General features: G+C 65.0%; 2 protein-coding genes across 2 annotated transcripts; one reads left to right on the forward strand and one right to left on the reverse strand.

Annotated features, from left to right (window-relative positions):
- The first annotated feature begins 1523 nt into the window (after positions 1-1523).
- On the forward strand, positions 1524-6149 carry DLX3 (distal-less homeobox 3). Its single transcript, XM_066567167.1, has 3 exons — positions 1524-2437; positions 3492-3682; positions 5778-6149. Exons 1-3 carry the CDS (start codon positions 2119-2121, stop codon positions 6099-6101), a joined length of 834 nt encoding a protein of 277 aa, XP_066423264.1. The 5' UTR covers positions 1524-2118; the 3' UTR covers positions 6102-6149.
- A 4959-nt stretch (positions 6150-11108) lies between these two features.
- DLX4 (distal-less homeobox 4) lies at positions 11109-13348 on the reverse strand. The gene is made up of 3 exons (XM_066567175.1): positions 13087-13348; positions 12071-12264; positions 11109-11366 (listed from the first exon to the last, which is right to left on the reverse strand). Exons 1-3 carry the CDS (start codon positions 13346-13348, stop codon positions 11109-11111), a joined length of 714 nt encoding a protein of 237 aa, XP_066423272.1.
- Between the last annotated feature and the right edge of the window lie 344 nt (positions 13349-13692).

Raw genomic sequence — 13692 nt, forward strand, 5'->3', positions numbered from 1 at the left:
GACTGGTCGGGGACTGGCCGGACCCGCTCCCCCTCCAGCCCGGCTCCCCCGCTGCCCTCCCCGGCCTCCAGCTCCACAACCGGCTTTTCCTGCCGCGGATGCCGCTCCCGGCGGGGCCCAGCCCTGGCGACAGCCCGGCTGGAGGGCGACAGCCAGGCTGGGGACCTGCGGATGGCCCAGCGGCTCCTGGGGACCCTGGGAACCTCCCAGGGAATCCCGGCGCAGCTCCCAGGGCTGGGCTGGGCTGCTCCCAGACACTTCTGTCCCCTCGCAATGAATTCCTGGAATCCCCAGCCACAATTCCCACGTGGGGAGTGAGGCCGTGCTGTTCCCCTGGCTCCGGGGTCACTCTTGGCCTCCCACTCCCCTTGGGTATTCATCCCTGCTCTCTTTATTTCTGCCGATCTGTTTCTATTATTTCCATTCATTTCTCTTTCTATTATTTCTATTTCTGTCCTTTTCCTGTTCTCACTCTTATTCCTATTCCTACATCTAATCCTATCCCTACTCATATTCCTGTTCTTCCTATGCATTCCTTTTCCTATTCTTATGCATTCCTATTTCTATTTATCCGTGCCCCTAGTCTTATTCCTATTCCTATTCCTATTTATTCTTATTTATTCCTATTTGTATACCTATCCTATTACTATTCTTATTCCTGTTCCCATTCCTGTTCCCATTCTCATTCCCATTCTCATTCTCATTCCCGTTCCCATTCCCCTCTTCCCATTCCTGCTCCTTTCCCATTCCTGCTCCTTTTCCATTCCCCATTTTTCTCCCTCTTCCCCTGCGTCCCCGTCGGTACCGGGACTCGAACCCGCAGCTCAGAGGTGCCGGGACTCGAACCTGCGGCCCGGGAGGTTCCGGCGGTGCCGGGACTCGAACCCGCGGCCCTCGGGGCGCGGCGCAGTTCCCACCGTGGCCGCCAGGCGGAGCCGTTGCCCCGCGCGGCGGGACGGGCCGGGGGGACCCGGGGGGCACCGCGGGGACAATGGCGGGGGGGGGGGGACGGGGACGCCACACACGGGGACAGGAGGGGACACACGGGGGGGCAGAAGGGGACAGCCCTGCCCTGGTCACGGACCCAGCCCCCCCCCCCAGCCCCCCGGTTCCTGTCAGGGGAAGTTCCTGCCCGCAGAAGCAGAGACCCCTCCCCACAAACAAAAGCCTCACTTGCAAAGCCCCCCCCCTCTCCCGGTGCCCCCCGGACAGCTCTGCGGGTGGCCGGGGGGGACCAGGGCTGGCCCGGGACCCCCGGCTGGGTCACGCTGCTGAGGGCCCTTGGGGCAGCAGAGAGGTCACGGCTCTGAGTGGGGGTGGGACAGGGCCACAGACCCCCGGGGGTGTCCCCCAAAATCAGCGCTTGTCACTGCCCCTCGGTGTCCCCAGCGCGGGGGAAGCGTGGCAGGGTTGGGGGTACGGGGGGATCCTTGGGGGGGCTCTGCCTGGGGGCGCTGTTGGACTGGGGGACGCTGCTGGGAGAAGGTGGAGCAGGGGAGAAATGGGGGGACCACAAACAAACCCCTGAAGCCCCCAGCCATGAGCACAGATCCATCCCAGTCCCAAACCCCAACCCCCCTTCCCTGCCCCACAACAAACACCCCCAAACACTCCTCCAAAAAATCCCCCCGCAGCCCCAAAGTCCCCTTGTAAACAGCCCCGTCCTGCCCCACACAGTGTCCCCTGTGCCCCCAGGACCCCCCTCCTGCAGACAGGACCCTGCACACTTTATTTATTCCCTCACCCTCCTTCACCCACTCTTTGTTGTTTCTTGAGAGACAGAAAGAAAAAAAAAAAAAGAAGAAGAAGAAGGGAGAGAAAAAAAAAAAACCCACACAGGAGGAGGCAGGAGCCTATTTTGCCTCCCAGGCAATATTTCTGGAGCCAATCGGAATGCGCACCCACCCTGCCCTGCTCCCTAATTAAAGGCTTTAAGCAGGCGGCCGGGGCCGGAGGTTTGGGCACAGTGTCTCGGTGGCTCCTCTCGAAGCAGCAGCAGCAGCAGCAGCACCAGCAGCAGCCGCAGCCGCAGCGCGGATCCCGCTCGGGGCGCTCCAGGCCGCCAGGTTGGGGGGTCCCCGGCGCGGGCCGGCAGCCGCCCCCTCCCCGCTGCCCGCCATGAGCGGCTCTTTCGATAAGAAGCTCTCCAGCATCCTGACGGACCTCTCGGGCTCGCTGAGCTGCCATGCAGCCTCCAAGGACTCTCCCACCCTGCCGGAGTCCTCGGTCACAGACCTGGGCTACTACACGGGCCAGCACGACTACTACCCGGGCCAGTCGTACGGGCAGCCCGTGGGCCACTACCCCTACCCCCAGTTCAACCTCAACGGCATCGGAGCCGCCGGCACCTACTCGCCCAAATCCGAGTATTCCTACAGCCCCTCGTACCGCCAGTACGGGCACTTCAGGGAGCAGCAGCTCCCGGCGCAGGAGGCAGGTACGGACACACCGGGGCCACCGGGGGGACCGGGGCCGTGCCCGCCGCGCTGCTCCCGAGGGGCTCCGGAGGGGCCTCGGTGGGGTTTTAACCCTGGGCTTTGTGGGGTTTTAACCCCGGGCTCTGTGGGGTTTTACCCTGAGCTCTGTGGGGTTTTACCCCGAACTTTGTGGGATTTACATCCCGGGCTTTGTGGGGTTCTACCCTGAGTTTTGTGGGGTTCTACCCTGAGCTTTGTGGGGTTTATACCCCGAACTTTGTGGAGTTTACACCCCGGGCTCTGTGGGGTTTTACCCTGAGCTTTGTGGGGTTTACACCCCGAACTTTGTGGGGTTTACATCCCGGGCTTTGTGGGGTTCTACCCTGAGTTTTGTGGGGTTCTACCCTGAGCTTTGTGGGGTTTACACCCCGGGCTCTGTGGGGTTTTAATCCCCCGATCTTTTTGGGGTTTTACACCCCGGGCTTTGGGGGGTTTTACACCCCGATCTTTGTGGGGTTTTAACCCCCCTAGCTTTGTGGGGTTTAAACCCCGATCTTTGTGGGGTTTAAACCCCGGGCTTCGTGGGGTTTTATCCTGGGCTTTGTGGGGTTTTAACCCTCGAGCTTTGTGGGGTTTTACCCCTCGGAGTGTCCCCAGTTTGTGGGGTTTTAACACCCCGGTTTTTGTGCGTTTTAACCGCCCGGTTCTTGTGGGGTTGTGCCCCTCCGGGTGCCCCCGCGTTGGGGACAGGGCGCTGCTGGCGGCTCTCGGGGCTCAGCCGCTCGCGTGGGGACACAGCGGGACCGATCCGTGCTGGATGCAGAGTCCGGGACACGTCCCAGGGGTGTCCCAGAGGCTGTGGCAGGGGACGGGGCGCTGCCAGCACCCCGAGCGGGGTGACACCGAGCTGGGGACGGGGGACGCCGAGCTGGGGACGGGGGGACACCGAGCTGGGGACGGGGGGACACCGAGCTGGGGACGGGGGGACGCCGAGCTGGGGACGGGGGACGCCGAGCTGGGGACGGGGTGGCTGTCCCGGGAGCCCTTCACGCCTCACCCCGCGCCCTCCCGCAGTGTCCGTGAAGGAGGAGCCGGAGCCCGAGGTGCGGATGGTCAACGGGAAGCCCAAGAAGATCCGCAAGCCCCGCACCATCTACTCCAGCTACCAGCTGGCCGCCCTGCAGCGCCGCTTCCAGAAGGCGCAGTACCTGGCACTGCCCGAGCGCGCCGAGCTGGCCGCGCAGCTGGGGCTCACCCAGACCCAGGTGAGGCTGAACCCCCCACCCCCGACACCCCAAACCCTCCCCGACACCCCAAATCCCTCCCCGACACCCCAAATCTCCCCCCTCCAATTCCTGGATTTGGGACGGGCTCGGCTCCCGGGGGTCACAGGGATGGAGCTCCCCCCTTGCCGGGGGTTGTGGGGTCCCCGGGTGGGATTTAGGGAAAGCTGGAGAGGCAGCAGGGAGAGGGGACCCCAGGCGTGCCCTACTCGGCAGTTTTGGGGTTTATCCCGCTCCCTCTGGAGCCTGCCCCATCCCAGACGTCCCTGTTGGGTTTGGGGTTTGGGGCTGGGTCCTGCCCCAGCACCCGGGCCAGTCCCGGGTCAGGGCCCGCCCGCTGTCCCAGGAATGTGGGGCACCGAGTCGTGCTCGGGATGGCGTTCTCGGGACATCCCATCCCCGCAGCAGCTCCTGACCCCAAATCCTGCCAGAACAGGGACCTGAGGCTCCCTGACCGCCCAGACTTCCCAAGGTTCCCCCTGGCCCTGGCTGCCCCATCCCTCTCGGTTCGTGCAGGGAGAAGGGATTTGGGGACCGGTTCCACGCCCGTGTCCCCGGCGCTGGGGTGGCCCTGCAGGCTGGACTGGAAGAGCCGGGACGTGCGGGAAGGGCTTCTCCTCCTCCTCCCGCGAGCCGCCCGCGTTCGGGGCCAAACCCTCTTGGGGCTTTCGGGGCCCTGCCTGGCCGGGGACAAATCGTGCCCTTGGCTCTCGGGAGGGAGGGGAGCGCGCTGTCCCCGCTGTCCCCGCTGTCCCCGCAGCCCGTGACTCCCCCGCGCCCCATCGCGGTGCCCTCCCTGCCTCGGGGCCGGCGCCGGCGCCCTTGTGCCGCCCTTGGCCTTCCTCCTCCTCCCTTGGGCGATGAAGCAATCGGGGACACTCGGCAAAGGGCTGACGGAGCGCGTCACCCGCTCCCAGAGGGACATCCTGTTTGGGTGACAAGCAGCGCCACCCCCGCCCCTCGCCCAGGGCGTCCAGCGCCGCCTCGCCCAGCGCGGGGACGCTCCCGACGCCCGGCGAGTGGCGTGACGGGCTCCTCGTGACGCCCGTGTCCCCAGAGGGGGCTCCGTGACACCCGCTGGCACGTGGCTGCCGTCCCCAGAGCACGGGGTGTCCCTGTGCATGGAATGTCCGTGTCCCTGTCCATGGATGTCCATGATGTGTCCATGTCCATAGTGTGTCCATGTCCATGGTGTGTCCAGGGAGTGTCCATGTCCATGATGTGTCCGTGGCGTGTCCATGTCCGTGGCGTGTCCATGTCCGTGGCGTGTCCACGTTCTCTGTGACACTCACACCAAGGGTGACATCCCCTGTCCCGAGGAGTTTCCTGCCATGCACCGTGTGGGGTCCCCATGATGTCCCTTCCTGTGGTGCCTCGTGGGCCACCTGTGTCCCTTGTCCCTCCCTACATGCCAGAGCGTGTCCGGGGTCACTGTGACCTCCATGTCCCTTCCCGTGCCTTTGGGATCACCCTGACCCCCATGTCCCTTGTCCCTTCCTGTGTCTCTGGGGTCACTGTGACCTCCATGTCCCTTCCCGTGTCTCTGGGGTCACTGTGACCCCCATGTCCCAGGCTGGTTCCAGCGCCCCTGTGAATCCCCTGTGACCCCAATACCCCTTCCTGTATTTCTGGGCAGTCCATCACCCCCTGTCCGGTGTCCCTATGATCCAAACCGCACCATCCCTGTCCCCTCCCCTCTCCCCTATTCCTCCCACTCCTGTGCCAGGTCCTGACACTTTTCCCTGTCCCCATCCCACTCTCCCATTCCCTTCCTGGGGCTTTTCCCTGTCTCCATCCCTCCCATTCCCTTCCCATCTCTCTGACCCTTTTTCCCACCCTCCTGCTCCCTTTTCATTTCTCTCACCCTTTTCCCCGTCCCCATCCCACCCTCCTGCTCCCTTCCCAGCTCTCTGACCCTTTTCCCCACCCTCCTGCTCCCTTCCCATCCCTCTGACCCTTTTCCCTGTCCCCATTCCTCCCATTCCTTTCCCATTTCTCTCACCCTTTTCCCTGTCCCCATCCCACCCTCCTGCTCCCTTCCCATCCCTCTGACCCTTTTCCCTCCTCCCCCCCACAGGTGAAGATCTGGTTCCAGAACCGGCGCTCCAAGTTCAAGAAGCTCTACAAGAACGGCGAGGTGCCTCTGGAGCACAGCCCCAACAACAGCGACTCCATGGCCTGCAACTCTCCCCCCTCGCCGGTGTGGGACAGTCCCGGCGCCGCCCGGACCCCGCTGCCGCAGCCGCTGCCCTACAGCTCCTCTCCCGGCTTTCTGGAGGAGCACAACCCCTGGTACCACCCCCAGAGCCTCAGCGGCCCCCACGGACCCCCCCAGGCCCAGGCGGCGCCCCCGATGCACCACCCGTCCCCCGGGCCCCCCAGCACGGGCGCCGTGTACTGACCGCGGGCACCGAGGGCTCAGAGACGCTGCAAAAATGCAAAAAAACTCCTTGGCCTCCTTTTTTTTTTTTTTTTTGCTCACCTCCCCCCCCCCCCGCCCCCCTTCCCCGCCCCGTGGTTTGGTTTTTGTCTCCTGATTTTTCCTAAAAAAACAAAAAAAGCAACAAACCAAAGGAAAGCACCCCTAGAAATCCTCGCTCCTCGCCCCGCTCATCTCAGGACCCAGAGGACTGCGAAGGCTGCAAACCCGGCGCGGGGAAAAAGCTGGAAAATCCTTCTGAGCTTTTTAATTTCGGAATTTTTCCGTCACCTCCCCACCTCACCCCCCTCGAGCCCGGAGATCCTCACCCCAAACCCTCGCCGGAGCTTTGCATGTCGGGGTGACCCCGCCGAGCTGCGGAGCTGTGTCAGCGCTGTCGCGACAGAGCGATAGGGGCGTGTCTGTCGCCAGCGGAGGGGGAGGCGCTTGGCCCTGGCTCCGCCATCGGGGGCGGTTTTGGGGCTCACGGACCCCTCACCCCAGCCGGAATCACCCGGGACGATGCTCAGACCAGAAGGTGGTGATTTAAAATGAAATTTAAAAAATCGGGTGGGTGGGTGGGGGTGGGTGGGGGGGCTGTGCGGAGGGAAATATTTTAATATTTAAGCAGTTCAGGAATGGTTTTTAAGTTATTGTCTGAAGAGAAAAACTCGTGTTCATCTCCGTTTTCTGGCTGTGCCTCCAGCTGCGGGTAAAGGAACGGCGAAAATGCCTCTTTTTTAAGGAAATCGACGACTTATTTTAAAGGAAAAAAAAATAACCGAGCTCTTTCCTATTTTTTAAGAGAATAACGCTATTTTTTTAAGCAGAAAGTGCCGTTTTAAGGAGTGTTCATAGTGTTGTACAGTCCCGGGGATTAATTTATGTTGCCTTCTATAAATAGGGGTGTTTTGGGGGGAGAAAAAGGGAGTGTACATAAGGTTCGTTTGTATAAAGTTGTTCCAAACCAAACTGGTTTCGGTCTGTTTTTTTTTGGGGTTTTTTTTGTCTATAATTTTTCTTTTTTCCTAAGGAAAATCCCCCCCCCGGTTGATGGGAACCCCCCTCGGGTGTCCCTGAGCGTCCTTTGCTCCTTCCCCAGGGACCCAAAGCCGGGCAGGAAATGTTCATTAATAAAAGTTCTGAATTTAAAGCTCCAAACTCCGCTTTTTCCCCGGTTCCTGGAGGGTTTTGGGGAGCAGGCTCTGGGGTTTTTCCACCCTGGGAAATGTGGATTTAAACCCCATTTTTGGGGGACAGCTGGGCACGGGGTGGCACCAGGTGATGTCGTCTTATCCCAAACCCCCTTTTTTTCCTGCTGAGAGAGAATTTAGGGCAGGAAAAGGAATTTTTTCCCCGGTTTTCAGAGCATTCCCCAAAACGGCTGCGGGATCCCGCTGCTCCTACTGGGACCAGTGAGCGCCCAGCCCTGCAGACTGGGAGGGCACCGGCCCTGCCCCGATGTCCCTTGTGGGGACACCGAGGTGGGGCCAGCCAAGCCCTCCCAGTATCCCAAAATCCCGCGGCATCCGCGCATTCCCTGCCAGAGGCGCCGTCCCCGCAGCGCTGCGGCCTTGGGGCGCTGCCCTGACCCCAAGAGCCCCCGCGGGGTGTCCGGGGCTGTGGTGGCCCTGTCACGCTGTCCCCAATGTCCCCCTGGCCGTGGTCAGGGCTGTGGGGTCCCCATCACCCCCGATGGCCGCGGGGACCCCAAACCCCGCTCGGTTCCCCTGGGGAGGCTCCAGTGCTGCAGCTCCCAGCCCTCGGTGTCCCCAGATGTGTCCTCAGATGTGTCCTCAGATGTGTCCCCAGATGTGTCCTCAGATGTGTCACCAGACGTGTCCCCACGGTCCCACGCAGGGACAAGCTCCCACCTCGCCCCCAAATTCCCCCCACAAGCCACAGCCCCAAATCCCCGTTCCCAATCCCACGGGAGGAGGAGGAGGAGGAGGAGGAACCAGAGCCGGGAGCTCCAACCGTGAGCTGGCGCTTTGGAGGTTTCGGTTTAGATTTTGGGTTTTTTTGTTTAATTTCTTCTTTTTTTTTCTTTTCCTTTTTTTTTTTTTTTTTTTTTTCATTTAGAGGAGGAAAAAAATCCCCAGGAAGGCGGCTGGTTACATATCCAGGGATTATGTAAATCCCGGGTGCTGCGCTGCCCACGGCCAGGCATGAACGCCGCTCCCAGCGCTGCCTGCGCATCGCGCTGGCCCGGGAACGCCCGGGACAGACCTGGGGGGAACCGGGACAGACCTGGGAACACCCGGGACAGACCTGGGGGGAACCGGGACAGACCCGGGAACACCCGGGACAGACCTGGGGGGAACAGGGACAGACCCGGGAACACCTGGGACAGACCTGGGAACACCCGGGACAGACCTGGGGGGAACCGGGACAAACCTGGGAACGCCCGGGACAGACCTGGGAACGCCCGGGACAAACATGGGGGGAACAGGGACAAACCTGGGGGGAACCGGGACAGACCTGGGGGGAACTGGGACAGACCTGGAGGACTCTGGGACAAACCTGGGGGAACCGGGACAGACCTGGGGGGAACAGGGACAGACCTGGGGGGAACCGGGACAGACCTGGGGGGAACCGGGACAGACCTGGGAATGCTCAGGACAAACCTGGGGGGGTCCAGGACAAACCCGGGATGGCAGGGCCGGGCTTCTGTGGGTCCCACGGGGGGGTGGCAGTGCCAGGTGTGACAGTGCCAGGTGTGACAGTGACAGAGGTGGCAGTGCCAGGTGTGACAGTGCCAGGTGTGACAGTGACAGAGGTGGCAGTGCCCAGTGTGACAGTGCCGGGGGTGGCAGTGCCAGGTGTGACAGTGACAGAGGTGGCAGTGCCGGGGGTTGCAGTGCCAGGTGTCACAGTGCCGGGGGTGGCAGAGCCGGGGGTGGCAGTGCCCCGCTGTCCCCCGCTGTCCCCCCGGGCCCAGCAGAGCCCTCCCAGCGCGCACTCGGCTCCTGCCCCGTTGCGACACCTGCGGCCCTTGCGTCACCCGGTGCCAGCCCCGGGAGCGGGGGCAGCGCCCGCCCACGGCCCGGCCCGGCCCGGCAGCCCCAGCCCTGGAGCCGGGCCCGGCCCGGCCTCGGCTCACCCGGAGCAGCGCTGGAGTCACGGGGGCAGCCGGGGCTCCGGGAGGGTCCCGCAAACGGGACAGCACCGCTCCCTTGGGGGCTCTGTCCCCATCGCCCCGGGATGTCCTGATGGGCACAGGGAGGTGACACCGCCGCCCAAAGCCACCCCCTTCCCTCCATCCTCCAGGAAAATCCCACTGGGAGCATCACCCACCACGGGCTGGCCATGGATCCCAGCCCTGGGCTCCACAGCCCTGTGGGGACAGCTGGGGACACCCATGCTGTGGGATCAGCACGCTGGGGACAGCTGGGGACACCCATCCCATGGGATCAGCACCTTGGGGACAGCTGGGGACACCCATCCTGTGGGATCAGCACCTTGGGGACAGCTGGGGACACTCATGCTCTGGGATCAGCACCCTGGGGACACCCATCCCGTGGGATCAGCACCTTGGGGACACCCATCCCATGGGATCAGCACCCCAGAGCCCTCGGCTGAGGGACCAGAGCTCCTATGGTGGTCGGAAATGGGGACAGGGGGGTCCCCAGTGCCACCAGCCCTGGCCAGGCTCTGATGTCCACCCCAGCCCTGATCCCTGCCCTGGATCCCGACCCCTCGGGGGGGATTTTGGGATAACCCAGCCCCGAGAGGCTGCGAAAGGTGCAAAAAGCAGAGAAGATCCTGGAAGGGGGAAGGAAGGGGCCCTTGGGGATCAGGGAGTGGGAATATTGAGAACCAGGATCATGGAATGGCAAAGTCAGGAACCGGCATAATGGAGTGGGAATATCAGGAATGAGGATCGTGGGATGGGAATACTGGGGGCCAGGATCACGGGATGGGAATATCAGGAACCAGGAGCACAGGGTGGGAATATCAGTGGTCGGGATCATGGAATGGGGATATCAGGAACCAGGAGCACAGGGTGTTCGTGCCAGGGGGAGCAGGAGCTGCTGCCCCTCAGCTGGGGGAGCCCCAGTGGGGTCTTGCCCCCGTCTCAGGGGCAAACACGGAGCAGGGTTGGGAAAAGGGGGAAATAACCACATGGAAAGGCAGGGAAACGACAAGAATGTATTTTCCAGCCAGGTCCTGGCCTCTGGAAGCACAAAGCCAAACCTGCAGAGGGAAATCCCCCCCTGCTCCCAAACACCCTCCTGGCTCCCAGGGCTGGGTGTCTGTGGGGACAGCGGGCAGGGACCTGTGCTCAGCCGGGGTCCCCAGCCTGGCCCGTGTCCCCCGGCCCTCCCACTGCCACCCCTGCTGGGGGAGATGCCTGTGACAGCTCCGAACTGCCCCAAATTCCCCACAGGAGGGGCCGGGAGTGCCTCATGAGCCCCCACCCCACAGTTCCCGTAACTGGGCTCCATTTCAGGCAGATGTTGGGGGCCACAGCCCCAGCCCCTCAGCCTGCACCCCCAGCCCCTCTGGCAGCGTTCCCAGGGACTGGGAGAGTCTGAGGCTCTGGATGGAAGCGTCTCCCCCAAAGCAGGGGCACCCCAAAGTGCGGAGAGGCAGAACGGGCCGATGCTCAGCCTGTTCATAAACGGGGCCCCACCAAGAACCCACAGAATTTATAAATAAAGCCAGGCCGGGGGGGCCGGGACTCCCCAGCCCCTCCTGGGGTCCCCCTGCCCCCTGTCCATGATTGGGCCGAGTCCTGTCCCACGGGGATGGCGCACAGGGCGCGGGGTCGCTGCAGTGTGACAGAGCAGGACACCCCCGGGCTCCTGCCCATCCTTGTCACCTTCTTCCTCCTCCTCTTCTTCCTCCTCCTCCTCCATTCGGGCTTTGCTGGGCTCTCAGTCCCGCGGGGGGGCAGCGGCGGAGCGTCCCCCCCGGTGTCCCTCGGTGTCCCTCATTGTCCCTCCGCGTCTCTCCGGATGTGGCGGCGCTGGAGCGGCGGCAGGGTCACATCATGGGGGCCCTGGGGACGGCGTCCTGCGGCTGGGGCTGGTACCAGGCCCCGAAGGCGTTGATGTAGCCCCCGGCGGGCAGCGGGGGGCCCTTGCCGGGCCCGGGCAGGTCCCAGAGCGGGGGGAGGCCGCCGGGGGAGCAGGGGGACAGGGCGGGGACGCTGTGCGGGGTCTGCTCCCCCTCGGGGGCACCCGGGCCCTGCTTCATGATCTTCTTGTACTTGGAGCGCTTGTTCTGGAACCAGATCTTCACCTGGGGGCAGAGACAGGGGGGTCAGGGGGGAGGAAGAGGCCAACACACCCTAAACCCCCCCCTTTAACCATCACAGACCCCTGGGCTCCCCTGACCCCATTCCCGCGGGGGTCTGGGGCACGGAGCGGGCTGGGAGCCCGACCCTTCACAAGGCACCTCTGTGGCGGGGGGAGACGGCGGCCAGAGGCCCCGGGAGCCCGGAGAGCGAGGCAGAGTCCCGGGGAGCGTCCCCAGGTCCCCCTGGCCGTGCCAGCCCCGCCGGGAGCCGGTGCCGGGGCTGGGCCGGGCCCTGCTCATTCCTCCCCGCGGTCCCCCCCGCGCTGCCGGCAGGTTCCCACTTGTCTCCTCTTCCCCGGCTTTATGAGCTCGCTTCGCCCCTGGCTCCGGGGCTGCACCGCTGCCGCCTGCCTGTCTCTCCCCATCGCCTTCAAAAACCCACTCGCCCCGTCCCGCGGCCCGGGGCCGCCCAGCGCCGGGCACGGCCGGGCCGCCAGCCAGGCTCCGGGGCTGGGAAAGTCCCGCTGCCGCTGGGAGGTGCGGGCAGGGGCGCCCCAAACCCGAGCCCTGCGGGCCCACCGGCGCCAGCTCCCCCGCCGCGGCACGGCTCGGCTCGGCTCGCTTCCAGCCGGGCACGGAGCCGGCCCCGGTGGGCACACGGCGGCGTCCCGGGGCTGTCCCGGGCCGGTACCGGCTCCGGGCCGTACCTGGGTCTGGGTGAGCCCCAGCTGCGCCGCCAGCTCGGCGCGCTCGGGCAGCGCCAGGTACTGCGTCTGCTGGAAGCGCTGGTTCAGCGCCTGCAGCTGCACGCTCGAGTAGATGGTGCGGGGCTTGCGCAGCTTCTTGCCCTTCCCGTCGAGCCGCAGGTCCCCGTTGGACACGGCCGGAGGCTTCTCGGCCTCTAAGGAGTGGGGGGAGAGGAGCCACGGTCCATCAGACAGACTGAGAGGCTAAAAAACCACCCCAAACCACCCCAAAATCACCCCCAAAATCACCCCAAAACACCCCAAAACACCCCAAATCACCCCAAACCACCCCAAAATCACCCCAGACCACCCAAAATCACCCCAAAATACCGCAAACCACCCAAAATCACCCCTAAACTACCCCAAACCATCCCAAACCATCCCAGACCATCCCAAACCATCCCAAAACTACCCCAAATCATCCCCGTGGCTACCGGGGGCTGTCTGTGGAAGGGAGGGGGGGATCAGTGGGGGGACCTGCTCCTCTCTGGTGTTTAAACCTCGAGGAGAGCAAAAGGAGAGGAGGAGGAAGAGGAGGATGGGAGCGCTCGGGCAATGTCACCGTCCAGGTCCGGCAGCACGTGGGACAAAGGCCTCGGCCTGCGCGCGGCTGGGGGGGCCGGGTGGGACCCCGCGGGGGATGGAGGGGCACCAGGATGGACCCCCGGAGCCACCGGGGCGCTCTGGGGGTCCCTGGTGTCACCCACAGCCGGGCTCGGGGTCCCCGGGGGCAGGGTGGGGGTCCCAGGGGGCACCTGGGGGGCTCAGCTGCGAGGGGCGGATGCTCCCCGTGCCCGCGGTTCCTCGAAGCCACCAAATGTCCCCTGCGGGGGCTCTGGGAGCAAGGGGGGGGCAGCACCACCCCCAGGACCCCCCAGGACCCCGCACTGAGCCCAGCCCGGCCCAGCCCCGGAGCGCTTCCGACGGCTCCATCCCGGCTCTCCCGGGCCCAGGTGCGCCCCCCGCGCCCCCCTTACCTGTGTCCTGCAGCCTGGCCCCGGGGGCCGGGCCGTGCGGGGCGCCGGGGGGCGGGTAGGGCACGTAGGGACCCCCGTGGGGCGGCGGGGGCGCCGCGCCGGGGTACGGGAAAGGCCCGGGCCGGCCGTAGGAGGGGAAGGGCGGGGGGTCGTGCTGGGGGGGGCCGTGCAGGGGGTAGTGCTGGGGGGGGCCGAGCTCCAGGAACGCGGCTTTGGAGGGGTCGGAGCCCAGCAGGGTCTCGGCCATCGAGCTCATGGTCATGGTCCGGCCGGGCTGGGCTGGGCAGCGCCCGCAGCCCCCGCGGCAGAGCCGAGCCGAGCCGAGCCGAGCCGAGCCGAGCCGAGCCGAGCCGAGCCGAGCCGAGCCGAGCCGAGCCCCCGCCGCCCCCCGACGGCTCCGGCTGCCGCGGCCCCGGGGATGCCCCGAACGCCCCGCCCAGCCCCGCCTCCGCAGTGACGTCACGCCCGGGGGCACCCCCTTCACCCCGTGCCCACCCCCCCGTGTGTGGGACCCCCTTCGAGGTCACCCCCCCCCCCCCCCTTTGTGCCACCGTGACCCCTCCCAGGGCTGGGGGACACCCCGATCCCCCCCGTGTCCCGCCGGTG

Source organism: Molothrus aeneus, chromosome 28 (assembly GCF_037042795.1).
Source record: "Molothrus aeneus isolate 106 chromosome 28, BPBGC_Maene_1.0, whole genome shotgun sequence".
Taxonomy (NCBI): Eukaryota; Metazoa; Chordata; class Aves; order Passeriformes; family Icteridae; genus Molothrus; species Molothrus aeneus.